This window comes from Triturus cristatus, chromosome 3_1, assembly GCF_964204655.1.
Source record: "Triturus cristatus chromosome 3_1, aTriCri1.1, whole genome shotgun sequence".
NCBI lineage: Eukaryota > Metazoa > Chordata > Amphibia > Caudata > Salamandridae > Triturus > Triturus cristatus.
In genome coordinates this window covers 429,967,855-429,989,146 of record NC_140583.1, presented here as the reverse complement: position 1 = coordinate 429,989,146, position 21,292 = coordinate 429,967,855, and the positions used below count along the sequence as shown (strand labels likewise).

The window sequence follows — 21,292 nt, the reverse complement described above, 5'->3', positions numbered from 1 at the left end:
ACACTGTTAATCGCTAGCTGACTGAGTTGGAGACCCCCATCCTCCCACACATTACTTTGTCCCTGCTGCTCCGTATGAGCCAAGCTGGACACCCCTGGAAACTGTTGGATCCATAGATGCCAACAGCCCCGATTCACAGGAGATTCCTGGTTTAAAACAGTTTTATTTTAGCAGTCTGCTACCTGAAAATCCCTCTGCTTCAATGAATGTCTATGGACAAAAAACAGTCCCACAATCTTTTTATTTATTGATTTTAAATCGCCCTCTTTATAATTTCAGAATGTGAGCATGTATGGTCGAATCCACTTTGAGGATTTCACATATTAAGTTACTTGTCAGGTTGCTTACTATCGGCTCATCGTTGTGCCAGCAGGGCAGGTGAAGTGATGAGGGGCCTCGTGTGCTCCTTATTTTAATCTCCTGTTTTTCTAGCCTAGACTGCGTGTGCCAGGGGTTCTCCTAGTGTTTTCCAACTATCCCACGCAAAAAAGTGTCAGTCTTATCTACAGGGCTGTGACATGACTGGTGCCCCATCTCTCATCTCCGCCATATATTTCCAACAAGCCCTTTTATTTTCAGTCTTCAGAGCCTACTACCCAAATGAACAGATCTATTCCCCTGGACAGAAAGAGCTTTCCTTTGGAAAATGACATAACAAATGCCTACAAATGGCAGCATGTCATCTTTCTGCAAAGTAAATAGAGGAAAGTCCCAGCGGTTCCTTAAATCAGGAACTTTGGAACTCTGTACAAGTGCATCAAATACTTACTGCATTACTGGTTTTCAGGCTCTCTGGTGTTACTTCAAGTAGAGCTGACTTCAGGAACTTTTAAGCACAAAGGCATCTGTGTGTGTGTTTTATCAAACAAGTACATCTTATATCCGTGACCTTTTATGTAATTGAGGGCGTCCAGGGTCACCACATCCTCCTTGTTCAGCTTCCCTTCAACTTCAGCTCGCAGGGCTCCTCTAACATCATACTCTTTCCGAGAATTTGCATACACAGCATTCCTGTCCACTCATAAGGACTCGTAACGCACAACATGCACCTTCCCTGACCCCGTACATGAATGCTTTTACCACTGCAGGGGAATCCTCTCTGCACCACTAGTAGCGTGTCTTTATTGCTTCTCTAAGAGCGCACGTGCAGCAACTTTTAGCACCTGGAAGCATAACTAATATGGGAGCAGGCATCACTCACTGGCATCCTTGCAGTGTGACGTCTCTGCTTCTTGGATTGACGGTGAGCACAAGCTGTAGCCAGGTTTAGCTTGGTTACCGTAATTACCTATAAAAAGGCACATTTACTAAGATTTCAGATAACTATCTGAAATAACTGTGTTGTGATTATATTAGAAGCACAAGGGTTAATGAGAATGTCTACTTGTCCGGAGGACAAAGTAGACAATAAAACTTCTTGTCCACAACAAGGATCCTCATGTACAAGGCGTCGGGCGATACAAATTCCCCACCCCTGTAATCCACAAACATCTGGAGATGCACCTTCCCCAGACAAGGAATTTAAGCTGATAGATGCCTCGGGGAAATGAGTGGCTTCTCAAGCCGCTAATCACTGGCGCATTGCAAACACACAGGGCCTACTAGCTAGGTATGACAGGGCACACTGGGATGAAATAGAGCAACTGCTCCAATATCTCCCAGACGGACATAAAAGCAAGGCAACAAGAGTTAATTCAGGAGGGTTAACTAATTTCTAACTCGTCTATCAGATGTGCTCTAGATGCCGCTGACACTGCGGCTAGGGAGATAAATACCAGCATTCTCCTCTGAACGCATTTACGTCTTAGGATTTCGGGGTTTAAACCGAGGTTCAGCAGGTTCAGCAATCTATTTTAAACACCCCTTTTGACAAGCAACACCTGTTTGGTCCTGAAGTCGAGCAGGCTTTAGAAAAATTGAAGGACACAGAGGTAGCAAAGTCAATGGGGGCGCTCCAGTCTCCTTCAAATAGAGGCTCCTTTCGTCGCTCCTTTTACAGAAGAGGGTCCAAAACTATATCTTCAGACCCAAATGCCTCGTTGTATAAAGGCATCACCTAATCCTCTCCCTCTAGAGGTTTTTATAGAGGAAGATATAGAGGAAACAATTCCAAAGGTAGGGGTAGAGGTGCCACAGCACTCAACTCCCTTTTCCCAACAAACCGTGTTTTGCCAATATTCCCCCCCCCCCCCCCAATTATTTAACACCAGTGGGGGGAGGACTTCAACAGTTTCTTCCCATTTGGCAATCCATAACAATCGATATATGGGTGATCGATCCTATCTGTCATGGTTTTTGCCTGGAGCTTGCCACCAATGCTCCAAGTATTTCACCTCGCACACACAAACTGTCGTTAGACCACTTACTGTTACTCAAACAGGAAGTGCAATCTCTCTTAGAAAAGGGAGCCTTAGAACCTGTTCCATTTCAGTACCAAGGTTCAGGGGTGTACTGGCTCTACTTTCTAATCCCCAAAAAGGATGGCTCCTTAAGACCACTTTTGGATCTGAGTGTCAGATCCGTATGGTAACCCTCCAGCAGGTTCTTCTACTAATACAAGAAGACCGCTTTATGTCCACACTAGACTTAAAGGATGCATAGTTTCACATTCGGTGCATCCAGCTCTCGCAAATATCTCAGATTTCAGATAGCAGGCAAACACTATCAGTTCAAAGTACTCCCATTCGGAGTAACTACTGCTCCCAGAGTGTTTTCCAAATGTCTAGCAGAAGTGGCAGCTCGTCTCAGAAGACAACAAATTCAATTCTTCCCGTACTGGCTCATCAAAGCCAGCACACACCAGAAGTGTCTTAAACACACAGACCACGCTAAACCTACTCCACCGATTAGGCTTCACATTCAATACGCAAAAGTCTAATCTGCAGCCTTCACAAATACAGTCTCATCTGGGAGCGACTCAACACTAGCCTCTCCCAGTGCAGCCAGAATTCACAATATTCAAACTGTTATTACCGCTTCAAGCCAATCAAAGCTTAACAGCCACTGTTAGGAATGAAGGTGTCTTGCATCGCAATAGTGCCTTACGCAAGACTACACATGCGTCCTCTACAGGAATGCTTAGCACGTCAGTGGAACTAGTCACAATGTCTATTAACAGATCTAGTGTTGGTAGACAGACGCACTCCTCGCTCTGCAGTGGTGGAACCCACAAAATGTATCAAAAGCGCGGCCCTTCATCGACCCTGTTCCACAGACCATGCTAACAGCAAATGCATCCCTCACAGGTTGGGGTGCCCATCTCAACAACTATACAATTCAGGGTCTCTGGGACAACAAGCACAAACGTCTCTACATCAACTATCAAGAGCTTCTAGCAGTATTTCTAGCGCTGAAAGCTTTTCAGTCTCATCTCATAGGCAAAGTTGTCCTAGTCCACTCAGACAACATGACAGCCATGTACTATGTACAGGAAGAACGGCGGGGACACATTCTCTCCAGCTGTCACGCCTCTCTCAGACCATCTGGAGCTGGGCAATTCATCACAGAATTCATCTTCTGCCAGGACACCTTCCAGGAGTCAACAATCAAATTGCTGATCTCCTCAGCAGGAGGAGGCAGCAAAAACATAAGTTGGAACTTCAACCCCAAGTTCTCCTTCCATATTTTCAACAATTAGGATTCCCACAAATAGATCTGTTCGCCACAGTGGACAATGCAAAATGCCCAAACTTCGCTTCCAGGTTCCCAAACCCTCGCTCCAAAGGCAATGCCCTATGGATCAATTGGTCAAAGATATTTGCCTACGCTTTTCTGCTTCTCCCACTCCTACCGTTTATGGTTCAAAAGCTCAAGCAAACATCGCTCTCACTGATTTTGGTGGCTCCCACATGGGCCAGGCAAACATGGTACACCACACTTTTGGAACTCTCAGTAGTTCTGCATCAAAAGCTGTACCTCAATTTCAGTCTTCTCACTCAGAACCATGGAGAAATCAGACACACAAACCCCAAGGAGCTCAACTTAATGATTTGTCTCCTGAAGTCATAGTTTGAATACTTAAATTTGCCCCCAAACTGTATGACTATTCTAAAAGAAGCAAGAAAGCCCACTACCAGAGCCAGTTATGCAGCAAAATGGAAACGATGTGTTATCTATTGTAATAACAACAAAATCAGTCCACTAGATGCTTCTGTCCAAAACATTACCTTCTGCACCTCCAACAAACGAATCTAGCTTAAACATCTATTCAATTGCACCTTGCAGCAGTAGCTGCATATTTGCAAAACAGAGAGCATTTATCTTTCTTCAAAGTCCCCGTGATTAAAGCCTTTATGGAAAACTTTAAAAGAGTAATACCACCAAGAATACTTCCAGCACCTATATGGAATCTCAATATTGTACTTAAAAGACTCATGGGTCCACCCTTTGAACTGTTCACAATTGTCCTATACAGCTCCTTTCATGGAAAGTTACCTTCCTCATTGCAATAATTTTGTTAAGGAGAGTTAGTGAGCTACAGGCATTAACCTTAGAAGAACCCTTCTTTCCTCTTCATAAAGACAGAGTAGTTATTTGCACCAACTCAAACTTCATACCTAAAGTAGTTCCTGATTTTCATCTTAAACAATCAGTTGAGTTACCTGTGTTCTTACCTCAACCTGATTCTGTAGCAAAACGAGTTCTTCACATACTTGATGTCAGAAGAGCATTATTATATTATATTGCAAGGACAAAAGATTTTTGTAAAACAAAGCAAATTGTTTGTTGCATTTGCACCACCTCACAAAGACAATCCTATCTCTAAATCTGGCATTTCAAGATGCATTGTTAAATGCATTCAAATTTGCTATGCAAAAGCTAAAAGAACTTTGTGTACCCCCTAGATCACATTCCACTCGCAAAATAGGGGCCTCTGTGGGCTTTTTAGTTAACATTCCTATAGCTGACATCTGTAAAGCAGCAACATGGTCTACACCTTACACATTTACCAAACACTATGGTGTGGATGTATTAGCACGCCAACAAGTCAATGTAGGGCAAGCATGGCTAAAGACACTTTTTCAGACAACTGCAACATCTACTGGTTAGCCACTGCTTTGGGAGAATCATGCTATATAGTCTACGTATGCAAAGCATGTGTATCTATAGCACACATTCCACAAATGGATTATGTTACCACCCAGTAAGCATCTGTTCTTGGCTTGTAGAGCTGTAGATTCACATGCCCCCTCCCATCTCCCCGGACACCAGTAGTTGTTGCAGTTCTCATTATTTACGTTACATATGCATGGACATCTCTTTAACCCTTTCCGTGCTTGTGACGGAGCGGTTCCGTCATGCGCGACGGTCGCGCTGTGCGCATGACGGAACCGCTCCGTCACGGCCCCGCCCGCGCACGGAACCTTCAGCGTGGCGCGGAAATCCGCGCCGCGCTGAAGGGGTTAATACACTCACTTACTCCATTCTCACCCTCTTAAGGGAAAACAATCTAACAATAGAGTCAATGCCCATGCACACTATCACCGAAAGGAGGAGTCACCATACCTCGTGACTGGAAAGACTTCTTTGAAGAAAAACAGCTTACAAACACCTTGACCCAACACTAGATGACAGGAATATGCAAAGCATGTGAATCTTCAGCTCTACAAGAACAGATGCTTACTGGGCAAGTAACATAATCCTTTCAATCTCATGGTTCAAGACCTTTGTTTGTGCCTTCCACTGCTTCCTCTCATCCTGAGAGCTCTCTGTAAAGTCAAGAGAGCTCTCTTCCAGCTGGCCCTCGTATCTTTACCATGGGCCCACCAGTATTGGTTAACTGGTCTTCACCATTCTAAAGCTCTGCGAATACCTCTGGGGGCTTGTCTCAAACTAATATATAGGGATAACAGTTGAATTCTCCACTATGACCAGGCCTCCTTGAGGCATGAATCCTGAGAACCTGGTGTTTGAATAGTTAGATATTCTGCCTTATTGCTGGCACGTTATGATCCTAGCTGGAACTTCATCTACTGCTTAATCTTATCAAACAAGATTTAAGTGCTTTTGGATCTGCTGTCAGAATAATGGCTTCCGTCTAATAGTGGTTTAGCCTCATCAGATACTACCTCTCGTCTACAAATGGCACAGTCAAAACTCTGTATGCCTCAATTAGAATACCCTTAGAAGCTATATTTAGGATCTCAAAAATCTTTGTCTCCACCATAAACAAAGATCATTAATGGATTTCTTATAGGGCTATTCAGGTTTTTTTTTTGGCCTGTATGCCCCCTAAGCTCCTATTAGACCCTGCTACTTTTATTTGTCAACTAATGAAACCACTATTGGAACCCATAAACAAAGCTGACATCGGATGTATGTCATGGAACAAAACAGCTCTGTTTGCTTTAATGTTAACTAGGTAAGTTAATGAAATTAAAGCTTTCACGATTAAGCCTATGTTCTTAGGCTTCCATAAAAAACTATGCTCTTAGGGACCACCTCAAAATGAATTCCCAAAGTGCCGATGGGCTTTCATTTAAATGAAGCACTCTTGCTTAAAGCATTCCTTTAAAATATTTTATAGAAACGTGCAATGACTGCTGCATGCTTAAAATACTACATTGACCAAATCCTTTTGTTAATCAGACCAGCTCTTCGTAGCTTTTGGAAACCCTCAAAGAGGAAGTCTGCTCTCAAAACAAGGAATAGCAAGAAGCATTGCTGCTCCTATTGTACTTTGCCACTCTAAAATTGGTCGTCCCTTTCAGTCTGCTGCTTGTTCATTATACAAGGGGAGTGATGGCCACTGCAGCCCTTGATGTGTCTTTCGGACTTCAGTAGATTTGCATTATAGAAGTTGCAACACATTTAAATAATATTATTGCTGGGATGTGGGCTCTTCCAGTGAATCTGTCATCGGTCATGTTGTTTTGTGTCATCTCTTCCATTGAGGTGATGCTCTTCTTACTTAGGGGTAATCCACTTAATATTTTCACAGTATGTTATACTTTTAATTGCTATTCTGATACAAACTTGTGAGTGTAAAAGATTTAATGCTGGAGAAGGAACAAGGTACCTTTAACTACAGTTCTCCAATGTTGGTATCTTTTATGGGTTCAAATATGACCCATCTGCTTCCACGGTCCGCAGCTTTTACTGTTTGTATCCTTTCAAACTAATGATATAGAAATGTAAAGCATTGAAGCCTCATCGGAGAGTGGAGATTGATGCACTCTCACCTCATTAACTGACGTTTGGGTCTATTCTGAGGAAGTAATTGTGCTACTAAAATGGCATGGTTTTTATGCCTTTTCTGATAGAATTTCTTAACACTGCTATGGAAATTATACGTAGACTTTAAGCTGGAAGATTGGGAATGGTTAAAGCATGTGAATCCATTGAAGATACTAATGCTGGAAAACTAGAGTTACATGTTAGATGGCTCTTAAACAGAAGAACACATGGAGTGCTTGAGTGTGAAATTGTAGCTATATGTTTTGAGATTTTTTTCTCACATTTTCCCCCTGATTTAAGCACTTTCTTAAAGTTGCCAGTTTTCTTGTTTCCACATTTAGAAATGTATTCCTGCCCCTTTATATCCAGTACCAAGTAAAGATGACAAGAGGCCCGCTAATGACACACTTTCACTACTATGTGTTGCACAACAGGATACTTAAATTATTGAAAGATTGTTAAGATTTTAAAGAGTCCAGAAACTATTGACTGTGCTTTTCTTGGATGTAAGCAATCAAGGCGACTTAAAGCCTACTTTCAAATCAAATAGAAGCTTGGTACACAACTATGTTGACCCGACCCTTGTTAAGCATTTGGAGTCATGCCTCTATAGCGTACTACAAGTAAAATGCATCAGTGTGATATGTAAAATGTATCTCTATTATGTGGTCTTAATCTTCAGAAAGAACGTCTCTGCCTATGTTGAAGCTCCCTGTTGATTCTTCCTTTTAAGAAGATAAACTGGTAGCAATAGGCTTAGCTAGGAATTAGATGTTGTCGCTTTAAGGCAGAAGGCTGCTCCAGAGTCCCAGAATATAGTGCAGTGTTGCTACACTGGGCTCTGCTTTAAAAGTTTGTTTTAGTCTTCCTTCAGTCATTTCGCAAATGCTTGAATATTTTTGGTAAATGTACATTTTTTCAGGCAATCTGTTCAAACACCATGTTCACTGATCCCTCCTCACCTGGTTATAAATTATGACCTGACAAACTTAAAATTTGGATTGTGTATCTTCATACAGTAACACTCTAGTGATGTGTAATTTTTCATGCTATACTTTTCAGAAAATAAGAGGAGATTTTCATACATGCCAAGTTTGCCCTCTTTCATAAGTACTCTCAGAGAATTGCTCTCCCTGCCGGCCTGTGGTCCAGTCCTTTATTGGGACCCTTGTTGATACCTCTAAGAGTCCTTTGATGGAAGACAGAAAAAAAGGTTACAAAGAGGAAAAGTAAAGTGATTTTACAAACTCTAACAATCAAAACTGGCTTTATTTGAGCAATGAGTGCAGAGATAACAGAGACCGTGTCTAAATGGGCAATGAATATTAAGCAAATATTATTCTTTTATATCTGCCTATTCGCTTTAATAGACACTGCTGTAGTAGCAGTGTTTTTTAAATATTTTTAGTAGGATGATAAAATAATGATAAATAATAACACCAAGAGCATGTTTTCAATATAACTACATTCAGTAGTCAGAGTGAAAGAGTTAAAGCCCAGAAAAATTATTTAGATCGTTTGACAAAGATCCATTCTGTGCATCCATTCTAAAGCCATTTCAGATGAACTAGGATGTTTGCAAATCCGAGTCACTGTTTCTGTTGCCCCCCTATAGTGGTTATTTATTTTAGGTCTGACAGAAACAACCTTAGCTGCCTGTCAGATCTTAGTCACTGCATGAAAATACACAAAGAAATAGGCAACGAGTCATCCTCTCAGCCATTGCTTGTTGTCGCAGTTGCATGTTGGATTAGTCCGGAGATGAAAGTGTCAGTTGTGGGGCATAATATTTTGTTTACTTCCTCTCGGGATCCAAAAGGCAAGGAATTTGTTACTGGCATTGCAATCAAAAGGATGGAAATTTATGGCTTATGCCACCTCTTCCGTGATCTAACTTGCTGAGTATGATGACCCTGCTACCACAATACCCAGGCACAGAGCTCCGCATCACTGCACTTGCACATATTTCAGTGGTATCCTAGTAACTTCCAAAACCTAATTAAGTGACTGGTCCTGAAAGTAGTGGCGGTCTTGGAATGGTTATGTCCCCTTTAATAATCTGGGGACACTACTTCTCCAAGATGGCCATCATACTTAGGATGATTTGCTTTAAGTGTTGTTCTCTATTGATCTAAGGCGTTTTCAAGCCTTGCATATTTATGGAGCCTCTGGTTGAAGGAATTGTGTTGGAAGAAGGAGGCTTGTGTGTATAATATCGCACATCGTAGGACTTGCACTTCTCGTGAGCTAATTTCCATGTAAATGAAGATCTGTGAGGAGAATGCTCGTAGGAGGTGTTAGGTCAGAAGTTACTCCTGCATTCATTAAGGTTGCTCCAGTCAATGGAGTTGTAAAACTGATATTCGGATCTCAATCTAAACCTTTACCAGATGCTTTTGTCTGGCTCCTCACTCCAAAACGGGCATAGAGACGAAATAGCTTTCATTAAAATGTTATGTCTATTCTCATGGATTTTAAAAGAATTAAACCGGATGTTTTGGCCCAGTTAGTATACTTAGTTTGTTTTTAATTCCAATTGATTTATTTTTTATTTTTAAACTTACAAGATATCCAATTTATCTTTGCAAAAGGGTTCTAGTTTACTGCAACTAGGGTAATATATTTTGTGTTTGAGTTTTACCAATAATGGAGAATTAGATTAGTAGTTTCTCCTTTTCTTCATGAGTCCTTCAGGTCCCTCTCAACACCCCGCAGCTTGCTAAGCAACACTGTCCAGATCTGTAGGTCAGTCGTTTGAGAAACGTTTTGTATAATTGCCAAAATTTGGAATGAATTAGACTGTGTTGCCGATAAGAATTAAAAATAGCACCTTTTCTGTATAGTCATTAGGTTTTGCTGGTAGAGGCAGTTGAACTCTTAGAGCCTCACTATGAGTATTGTAATAATGAAAAATATTATGCAAATGGTTTTTGCATGTGGTTTTACCCTTTTGCGGCCATTTAGGGATCAGCACAAAATACTGCTCGCTCTAGAGTTTTTTAGCTTCCAACTTTTTGAATTCTATAGTACAATCTCAATTGTTTTAAAATTTGGTCTATAGAGAAGTAAACACTACTTTTGCGGAATGATTTACACTACCACCCAAGTAATTACACTGGATCCACGAGAAATAAGTGCACTGTGTGTTGGGCACAAAAAAGACCAGAAATGGAGTGACTAAATCTAATTTATCTACTAGCAGGAATAGTCCCTGCCAGCTACTGGGTTTGCAGGCCTGGCATGAACGGAAGGGCCTGTGGTTGTGTGGGCAGCAACATTAAGAATATGATAGCCAGTGATTATTACAATGTCTTCTTGGAGGCTGAAGGGGCACGAGGGAAGAGATTGGACCTCCAAGAGCATCCAAGAGACGGATCGAGGTATGGAACTCTTAACTCTCCTTGAATACACTGTAGAAGCAGCCCAGGACTTTTGAATGCACTAGCAGTAGAAGCCTGAAAGTATTGCATGGAATGCAGCAATGGCTATCTGTAACCAAAAGTGGGTGTCCTATGAGAAAGCCGCAGATTATCCTTTTCCAGCTCAATAGGGAACCTTGTTTATTGGACTAAGGATAGATTTGAGTGCTGCAAATTGTGGGGCATTACCATTATCGTTAAGAGCCATCAATATCACCTGGGCTTGCACTGTTTTACTAAGCTCTTCTTGTCAGGCAGTGGCTTGATTTTCTTAAGAAGGTGGGGTTTGGTGTTGGACTGAAACCTTTAGGTTAGAGACCTAGGATTTGAGACATGTGTTCATAGTTGAAACCAAACCGGGCTGAAATTACTAATTGGTAGAGTTCTGTTAGCCAGGCTTTTACTGGGAATGAATAAGACAAAAATAAAGAGGGGAAACAGCTGGAGCAAGGTTGAGTCAGCTGTAGCAATCCTCCTGTTGCTGAAATTAACTTTCTCCAGTATTGGATATTTCATAGATTCACATGCTTTAAACATTCCCCGCCATTGATGTGGGAGTCCCCCGTCATCTAGATTGCATAGGACTTTCATGCAGTTCATTGCACAAGCATCCTTTTTATAGAGAAGGATTTTCTCTGAAATAAATGTTGTACACAATTTAAAAATGTGATTCACTTGAGGCTTTGCATCTGGGGCTCTCCGTGTCGTATGATAAAGTATACTTGTCAGCATGCTCTCACCTATAGAAAACCTCCGGATACTGAAAGCTCGAAGGTTGAGTGCGGTATACAGTTGACCTCATGAAGAGTGACTATCACAAAGTAAATTTTGTCGTCATGGGGCTACCAAAATATGGATACAAAAAGGAAGCTGTAGTGACATGAACTTAAGACAGTTTGAAGACCTAGTCATTAAGTAATGAGTTCACATCCTCTTTTGTTCTGCTGGCTATGTCGTAGCTACCTGTAAGGAATCGTGTCTGAGAGAGGGGTGGGGATGAACTGGAGAAGAGGGTGTTTTTTCACATTTATATAACAGAAGACCTAGGGATGCAGAACATGTTGAAAGAGTTGCAATGTGTAGAACTGAATTGGGACAGAAATTCCCAAACTCAAGTATTGAAGTTGAACAGGAGAGTGTTAGAGAAATCTTGTGTCAACTACCCATATTTATGTTGGAACATTATTGCCTGCAGCAGCCCGACAATGTTAAACAAAATATTTGTACACTTTAAAAACCTACAGCAGGCCTTATACTTCTCCAAAGGACTTGTATACTGTGTGAGGACATTAAAAACAATGGTGCAAATACAGTATTTGCTTTGCGTGCATTCCATTGCTAGAAAAGCGGGCAACATACTTTTAGGTAATCTAAATCATGATGGCTCAAAAAACTCACATTATCTGATTATAGAAATATCATGAAAGACATGTTTATGCAAAAATAGAAAGGTTCCAAACCAACATGAAAGATTTAGTGGAGGAAGACTGAAAAGGCAGACGTCTTGGACCAGAATCCAGGCCCAAATTTGGTAGATGGTAGTATGATACCCAAGGCCAGGAAAGCTTCAGTAGCACTGTCCGAAGATGTACCTGATGGATTCTTAATAACCGTTAAGCTCTAACTGCCAGTACTATATTTTATAGTGTGCTCCATGTTAGATCTTATCTCAAATAAACAAGATCTTGGTTAGCCAACTTTTTTTTATTTTTTTTACAAGACATCCAGAATTCCAAGATCCTGACCATAGTGATCTTCGATCATGCATCTGTCATAATAAAGCTGTGGGCAGTTGGAGGCCAAGCCCTGAGCAGTAGAGATGCATCAATCATACATAGATTACTGTGTAAATCAGAAAGAACTTGCAGACAAAGTAAAAGTTCTTCTAACAAAACTTTATAGATGTGATCAGCCTAGACACAATCTAGGATACATCTAACTCCTAAGTAAGGAAGTGGCTATAGCGAAATGGGCCTCTCTTCCAAGATTTTTTTTTTTACACACTTTATTGGTGACTGCTGTACGTTCTTATGTTTACAACATGAAACCATGCAAAATACAGTCTTTTGGTTTTTCCTCCCCTCCCATGCCTTTTATCCCCTCAGATAATTACAACAATCCAATGTCTCCCATCGTATCTGAGAGGGGAATTCTGCATTTTGCATCAGTATCCGAATAAAAGTGTGTTTATAAAATTCAACCCCAACTTGCCCCCATCCCCCCCTCTTATCCCACCCTAGCCCTCTCCTGGTCGGTCGAACTGTTGCAGCACTCTTCAAAGATTACAAGGTAGAAATATCCAAATATGAGAACTTGATTAAGAATAGAAAAAAATATTGATGTAAGTTGTAGTCTCTTCTTCAGCCCTACTCTTCTGGAAAATAAATTTCATTAGCATTCTAAGATGCTCTTGTAAACTTTGAATGCCATACATCAAAATAACCTCTAAAATACCAATAGCTTGTGGGCAAACCTTTTACAGTCTCACTGTGTGGAAATTCATTTTCAAGTATGGTAATATTTCAGGCTGATCAGCAGCCCATCTGATCAAACTACATTTTTTCACCAGACCTATAATAGCAGTGGAGGATGGAAAGGCTAGCATTAATACAGTAGTCTGTAATGTTTAGTACTCTTTTCTTACAGCTCTACTACACATGATACTCTTGTGAATCCTCAGAGGGCAAGTACAAGTAATAATTGGAGACAAAAATGGTATATTGGTGTAAATTAATCTCTGAAGTGACCTGAATTTACAGTCAAAAACATACAATTTTCACAATGAATCCAATAGATTTTGGAAAAATGAAACATCACTCCTATTGTGGAAGAATTGAGTGCCATTTCTTTTTAAGAGAAACTAATAAGTGTTTGAGTTTTATTTTTCTTTTGAGAAGATGTTTTTATCCAGCAAAACATTTCTGATCGAGACTTCTTACTGCAGATTCCTCACCATGTAAATTTCTGCGGGCTTCAGACTGGATCCAGAAACTTTCATAGCAATTTCAGCTCCTATTGGTAGATGGCAACCTACGGCGCCGTGCCTGATCCATCATGCCCCAAATGTGACATTGGGGCACCTCACCTACACACTGACGTCAGTTCCTTTCTTTATTGGCATGTATCCAGAGCTACTCTAATCCTATCATTCCTGACAGACTTTGGTGTCAGTACTTCAGTGTTCTGACATCCACTTCTAAAACAGCAATTTAAATCATGTTTTTACTGTCACTAACATATGTTGGTGACGGTTAACCTCGGTGTCTGTTTATGGTGCCTGAGTTCAAAATGCGACTATGCATCATGTCTGTTCAAAAATTGGCCAACCGCAAGGCCAAACTCCAGAAGTTGAAAAAGCACTACTGATCAAAGTTGAGGGCACACATTCACTCCTTCTCCTGTAATCGATCATCATGGTCACATGGTAAGGTAGGTTAAGGAAATACCATCAGAAGCATAAAAAATCAAAGCATGGGTGTCCTCTGCCCAGCCACTTTAACTCATGAAACGCCCTTAGCAACTCTAGGCTGCGGATTTGTTCCCACCCCTGCCGAACTGATCCAGACACTAGTCTTGCTTCTGTCTCACCCTGAACGTAGAGCAATGGCACAGCAGCCCTAACTGCTGAAGAAGGCGATTGGGCCACATTTTCGGTACCAAACCGGATCCCTCTGGAGTACCTTCAGGCCACATGGATCCAAGCGGGTCTCGAGTTGGTCAACGGTCAGTGGATATGTTCCCTTATATTTCACCCCTTGACCTTACCTAGAGGTTGTCTCTGTCCTCTACTGTGCCTTTGGCAAATCCAGCCCGATGCCATCCAAGGCCTCACGCTCTGTGCCAGACTCAACGCCCCTCTTGACACCGTGACCGATACCAACGGCACACACATCGATGCCGAACCAGACATCACTGATGCCAGAAGGCGAGCGGATTGCATTGTCTGATTTAGAGACCCATGCCCTATTGTCCAGGCAATATGCCAACTCAAAATCAGACTATATTCCTCTTAATGATTTAGGCAATGTTGAAGATGATGAGGACAATATCTGGTCTGGACACAGACTAGCTGGGTAGGGCAGTCGGCACAGTGTGGTGCTTGGGCACCATGCCTTGATTCACTCCATTGGCTTTTTGGCTGATGTCCAACAGTGTGTTATGGACATGTTCTTGGACCACTCTAAGCTGTTTGGAATGAAGCCAGAATCTGCCCTTATAGTTTAAAGAAAAGAGTAAGGCCCACTCTCTGGGCCTAGCTCTGCCAGCACAGCAGTAGCCCCAACAGCAGCGCCCATTACGAGGCTTTGAGACTACCTGCCTTAGCAGCAGCAGCAGCATGCCTCAAACTCTTTTCAAGGTCGAGGTCTCGGAAAGCCCCCCCACCTCCCTGCCCCCATGCAGCCGCATAACTGTTTTAATTTTGTCGTGATGGAGCACCCTCTGCTGATGGGAGATCGCATCACATTCCATCTCCATGAAGGAGCATCATGTCTGTTCAGTAGGTGCTCCAGACCGTGCAAAGCAGATACTCACTTTCTTTTCTGCACTATCCCTGGACATGCCACCTGCTCTGGACTCAGCACCAAGGGTACCTATCGGAGTCCATTAAGGTGTCGAAGGAAAATTAGGACGATTTGCCGTGGTGGCTGCCTCACTGTGTGGACCAGCGGCAGACCCCTCTTTCTACCCCACCCAAAGCTAACTGTTGTGATGTATACATAGTTGCTGGATTGGGGAGGACATCTGGGAGATGTAGAGATCCGAGATTTGAAGATAAACTTGATGGCGTTTCGAGCAATCCGTTTGCTGGTATTGCAGTAAACCAGTTGGAGTGGGATGAGTCGTGTGCAAAGATTCTCTGTGCCTGTGGAAGTGGCTGGACTCTCAAGGCATCTTGCTGACTGCCCAGCATCTGGTAGGATCTTTAAATACCAGAGTGGACATACTCTGCTTAGAGTGCCTAACAGATCATAAATATCCTGAAGTGTCTGAACCACATGTTTCCCCCAACACCACCTGTGGTGCTGCAGTGGGAGCCTAATATCTTTCTCATTTATCTAAAGTACACTCCATTTGAACCTATGCACAGATGTCCTTTCACAACTTTTGGCCATCAAGACCTCTGCCAGGTGAGTAAGAGAATTACAATCTTATGTGCTCCACTTTTTCCCAAACTGGTCTTGTGCACAAAAGCGACATGTCTGCCGAAGGTAGTCATATCCTTCCATATAGGGCAATCCATCACCTGGACTGCTTTCTGTGTTCCACCACAACCCTTTAAGGAAGAGGAACAGCTTCACTGACTTGACCCCCAAGAGGGCCTTCAGTTTTTACATCAATCGGGCCAGAGATTAACTACATGATGGCTTTCATCGTTGTCTCTGGAGGAAAAAAAAGGGAAAAGCGATGCAAAGGGGAACTAACACCAAGTGGGTTGTGTTATGCCTCAAGATCTGCTCTGGACTAGCCAAAAAGCAGCCCCCAAGAGGCTTGAATGATCATTCTATCAGAACAAAGGCTGCTACCATTGCTCTGGGGCATGGTGTGTCAATCATGGGCACTTGACAGGCTGGTGCGTCGGCATCCCTCCAGATGTTTACCAGGCATTACTGCATATACAATTATTATTAATTAGATTTCTAAATTATTATTAATTAGATTTATAAAGCTTAACTTTCACCTTTAAGGTATCCTGGTGCTTGAGCAACCTTACCCAAAACAGATCAGTAACGGAAACACTTTTAAGTCCATATCTAAGGTACATCTTTAGGTTCCATCCTTCTGATGCAAAACTGGCTAACTTGGGAAAGGCAAAGTTTTCAGACCTTTCCTGAATTGAATGAGGACCCTACTGCCTCTTAAAGGGCCTGCCACATGTTCACACAACTGAACTAGCCAGAATGAGAGAGCCCAGCCTCTTTATCTCACTTTCTGAAATTCCAGAATACATAATAGCTTGGCTGAGGAGGAGCATAAGTTCCTTGATAGTTTGTAATGTTAACATTTTCTTTGTAACAGCATGGGTCCTATTTCGTGTATTGCCTTGTACACAATACATGGTGATTTAAATGTGATCCTCTCTTTCACTGAAAGCCAGTGGAGTTCCTTAAGGTTGCCAGAGGAAAAGGGATGTCTGGGTTTGTCTAGTGCAAGTTTTGCTACTGTAACTTGTACTCTGTATAATCCTTTTATTAGATAATCTGGGGCTTCGAGTAGTAGCACATTGCAATAACTAATTCTGCTCAAGACAGTACTTTGAACCACTAGTTTTCTTGCTTTCTGTGGCAGCAGTGATACTATTTTCCTTCGGTTTTAGAGTAGTCCAAATCACGTGTCTGCTGTCTTAGTGATGTGTCTCCATGAATTTATATTCCTAGATTACGTACTGACTGTGATAACTCTGTAGTGCCTGTGCTTGTACAAGGCCAGAAACTGTTTGGGAGTATATACAGAGCTTTGGAGGATGAGCAACATAGAAATTCAGTCTTCTCTCCATTGAATTTTATTGAGTTGCTATTCAACCAATTTACCATCTCTCTTAGACAGTTGTGGAGTGCTTCTAATGAAATGTGTATCATTTTCTGACGAAACGATCAACTGCATGTCTTTGGCATAGTTTACAAAGCTAATGCTGTAAGATAGAATAAGTGTCAACAATGGACGTAGATGGATATTAAAAAGGATCGGGCAAAGGGCTGATCACAGAGGTACATCCTGTTCTACTTTTAAAAATTCTGAGTAAAAAGGGGCAAGTGAAATTGCTTGGGTTCTGTCATAGAGGTAGGATTCAATCCACTTTTTTAGTGCCCTATCCGCACCTATATCTGCCAATCTAATAGAAGTTATTGATGGTTTACCGTTTCAGACACGGCTGACAAATCAAGCAATATCAGGAATGCTGTTTTACCTCTGTTGACCATCATCTGAAGCTCATCCGAGGCTAGAATCAGTGCTGACCCAGTGCCATGTGCTGGCCTAAAACCGGCTTGTTCAGTTTCTAAGAGGTTATGATCTTCCTGATAGTTTGGTAATTTCTTACTGACCTATTTTTCCATGGTTTTTACCAGGTAAGGGAGTTGCGATATTGGGTGGTAGGCACTAAGGACTGAAGGGTCTGCTGTTGTTTTTTTTTCAATAGGAGTATTAGTACTTTCTTACATACCTCTGGGACTATGCCTGTGTTTAAGAACCGATTGCATATTTTTAGTAGACCTGGGTATAGGTCATCTGCCCATTTCTTTCAAATTCTGAGCGGTACAGGATCCAATAATGATCCAGATGTGATAGTCCTTGCTAAGGCTCTAAAATCGTTCTCATTCATTGGCTCCATACTTTCTAATTTTAGTGGCAACTTGGTCTGATATCTCGACTGTGGTAGTTCTATCTCTTGGGGCCTGAACTCTCCTGGATGGGTCTGTCTTTATATCAGCTAAAATCTGCTCTATCTTATTGTAATTTTTTTTTATATATATCATCACAGAGTTCTTAAGAGGGCTTTGTTTGTTTAATGCATTCTGGAGTCTCTAATTCTTTTACAATATCATATATATGTCTTGACCCATTAGTTGCTTCTACTATTGTTTTAGACCAGTAACGTTATTTAGCCTTTCTTGCATCTTTTTATAGTTGTTTAGTGCATTCTTTAATTGTTGCTCGTTGCTTCCTAGGTAGAACTTTCACCATTGTCTTTCTAGTTTTTTGCATTTTATTTGGATATCTCTTAAGGTTCTGTATACCAGGTTGTACCGATGGTTTGCGTTGATGTATAATCTTTTTTATAGATATTATTTTATCTAATGTCCCTGTGATAGTTCTCATTGACTCTCTCTTCTCATTGAAGCAAGTCTCTACTTTAAATAGCTTCCCTCCTTTTGTCTATTAAGTTTGTGCCATTCCCTACCTTGTGCCATTTGTTGACTGTAATTAGGTGTATGGAGATGCGATGAAATTGATCAGACGTTTCTGGACTCAGCTTGACTCCTGAGGGAAATTCACAAGGTGAGGAATCTGCAGTTAGCCTTAACCAAAAAAGATATTACCAAAGGTAAGTAACTTATTATTTTTTTATTCATTGCATGAGGTGGTATAACGTATGGCATTTTGCATTGACCCAATAAAAAACAATGTACAGGGACTGTATAGTGCATCCTAATGTAGCCTATTTGTAGTAACTACAGCGTTCTTTCAAGTAATGAAGAAATTAGCTATCCAAAAGATTTACATTTTCTTTTTACTTAAAAGTTAAATTAAATGCAGTGTTTGTTCATTTGTTCTAGGTATTGTAATCAGGTTCTGAGTAAAGAAATTGATGAATGTGTGACTTTACTCCTGCAAGAACTTGTCAGTTTTCAAGAGCGTGTTTACCAAAAAGACCCCACAAGAGCTAAATCAAAGAGACGACTAGTTATGGGATTACGAGAAGTTACTAAACATATGAAGTTAAGCAAGATAAAGTGTGTCATCATTTCACCAAACTGTGAAAAGATCCAGTCAAAAGGTATGGGTGTGCACTCTTTTGAATTTAACACGACAGTAGTGTGTTTGCAAGATTTATTCCTGACTACTTATATCAAAACATTCTGTCCTTAGTCCTATACTTAATCTTCAGAAATAGTTCCCTGTAAACAGCTTTGTAATGTGTATCCTCTTTAAAAACATATTATTGGATTTTCTTATTTGCTGTTAGTATTTTGACCGACGGATTGGGCGTCATAGAACTACATGTAGCCCTAAAAGTACTCCTCTGTCCCATATATTCGAGAGAGCAGGTTCTGAAGCTGATGTGTGGATACTTCATGCCTATGCTGATAATTGAAAATTATTATTAATTGAAAGCAACTAACAGTTTTTTGACACTGCACTAAAAACTTGTAATTGATTTTGTCTACTGATTTTCACAGTCTCTGCATTGTGACCAGGTTATCACACAGTAGCACAGAGGTCCTAACAACATAAAACCATTGATGGTGTATAGAAATGTATCTACATTGGGCATCCACAGAAAATGGTAGTCTGAGAGTGTCATTTAGAGCAGACGTGCCTTGTGTACCATTGTGAGTGATACAGATCTTGTAGTTGGAGCATGTTTTGGAGTTCTCCCACACTCTTGTCTTTATAGGGATGGAGGAAAGGTGCTGTACACTCAAACATCCCCTTGTGTTTGGCCTTTCTCTGGTTATGCACCCGTAGGAGCTAGCTAAGGGACTGTGCAGCTGGATCAAAGAGCCTGTTTTTCACTCGCATCCATCCTTGAAGGATGGACTTGGTTTTCGGGTCCTGGTGCTCCTGCTTATTTTCACTGTTTCTGCACTATTCTCTAGAGCCTGCTTGCTAGTCTATACCATTAATTGCACACATACCTTTTTTGCTACTGGGATTCTCCCATTCCTGTCTACCCAACCAGTCTATTTTGCTGTTGTGCACTTTTTAACCTCTTACAAACTGTACTCAACAGTGCATGCAAAACAAAGCAACTAACAATAATCATAGTTAGACATCCTCAATTTAGCTCAATATGCTTGGACTGAATCACCAGGTCCATTGCTGGGCAGTGCTTTTCCCCTGTCTTCCTGTAGAACCTTCTCTTACCTCTGACACTTGTGGCTGCTGTGTCCAGTTCGGTCCAAAGTTTGACCTCTTTAGTCTCCGAGAGAAGATGTTTCCTAGCACGCAATGCACCAGGTTCTATAAAACAAATCAAGTAGAAATCTTTTTTAGGCTGAAATATAGAAGTGTAATTTGCCATTTCAATGGACCAGTGCTCCGTCGTCTGATTAGTTGAAGCATGTAATGCTAAATTCTATACATTTCAGATATACCTTTACTCTTTTTTTTTTTTATAATGTAAGTCATGCCAAGAAAAGGACACATGATCAAACAAACTTCAGATAAACACAAACATGCAGATGCAAGGCTCTTCTCGTGGTAAGTGTGTGAGAACCTACAGAATAAAGGTGCAGCATACAAACTCCCCTATACTAAATAATTAATGTACAAAGAGTATGTTCCTAAATTCAACGGGCCCCTTGTTTTTGCCGTAGTGAGCCTGAAGTGAGGGTGCTAAAGGTTTAGATTGGAGAAAAGAAGTAAAAAGTTACAAATGGCTAAGGACCACCTAATGACTACTTTATTATGATGGCAGGTCTAGTCATACCTAAAAATAAAGTAAAACGGTGAAGGAAATAATGTTCCTTCATATCTCAAGGAATCAATTTAAGTAGACGTCAACATGTTTCTTGCAGTCATGAATGATCTAAGGCAATTTGTCAGGAACGTCAAAAAACAATCTAATCTACATGAGATCGGGACAGCTGTTCAAATCAGTCAAGTGCCTAATCCGAAAATCACACATATTGTGGTGAAAACAATATCTCTTGTAAACTAGTCAAATGAGGGAGAGTCTATTATCGGTATACATATTTCCTAATAGTAATACAGTAGCATTTTAACTGGCGCACGATCCTTGAGTGAGGTACTGCAAGTATGTCAGCAGTGGACAAAACATACATATAGCATTAGATAAGCATCTCCTGTCGGATATGGTGGTAAACACACCCTTTCTATGATGCCATCCACAATGACAGACCGGATTAGTCACACGCAGAACACATAAAGTAAGTCACTCCAAACTAACTGTGTCCATAAATGTCGAAGAGCAGCAAATAGATCATACATCTTGTCTTACCCTGTCGGAAAAC

At 41.2% G+C, this 21,292-nt stretch overlaps 1 protein-coding gene across 5 annotated transcripts in view; it reads left to right on the top strand.

Moving 5' to 3' along the window:
* SECISBP2L (SECIS binding protein 2 like) overlaps positions 1-21,292 on the top strand; it is a 600,623-nt gene that overhangs the window by 363,967 nt on the left and 215,364 nt on the right. For all 5 annotated transcript variants that reach the window (XM_085644219.1, XM_085644216.1, XM_085644220.1 and 2 more), the window contains exon 15: positions 18,872-19,092. In XM_085644219.1, coding sequence (XP_085500345.1) covers positions 18,872-19,092 — 221 coding nt within the window. The remainder of the gene's footprint in view (positions 1-18,871; positions 19,093-21,292) is intronic.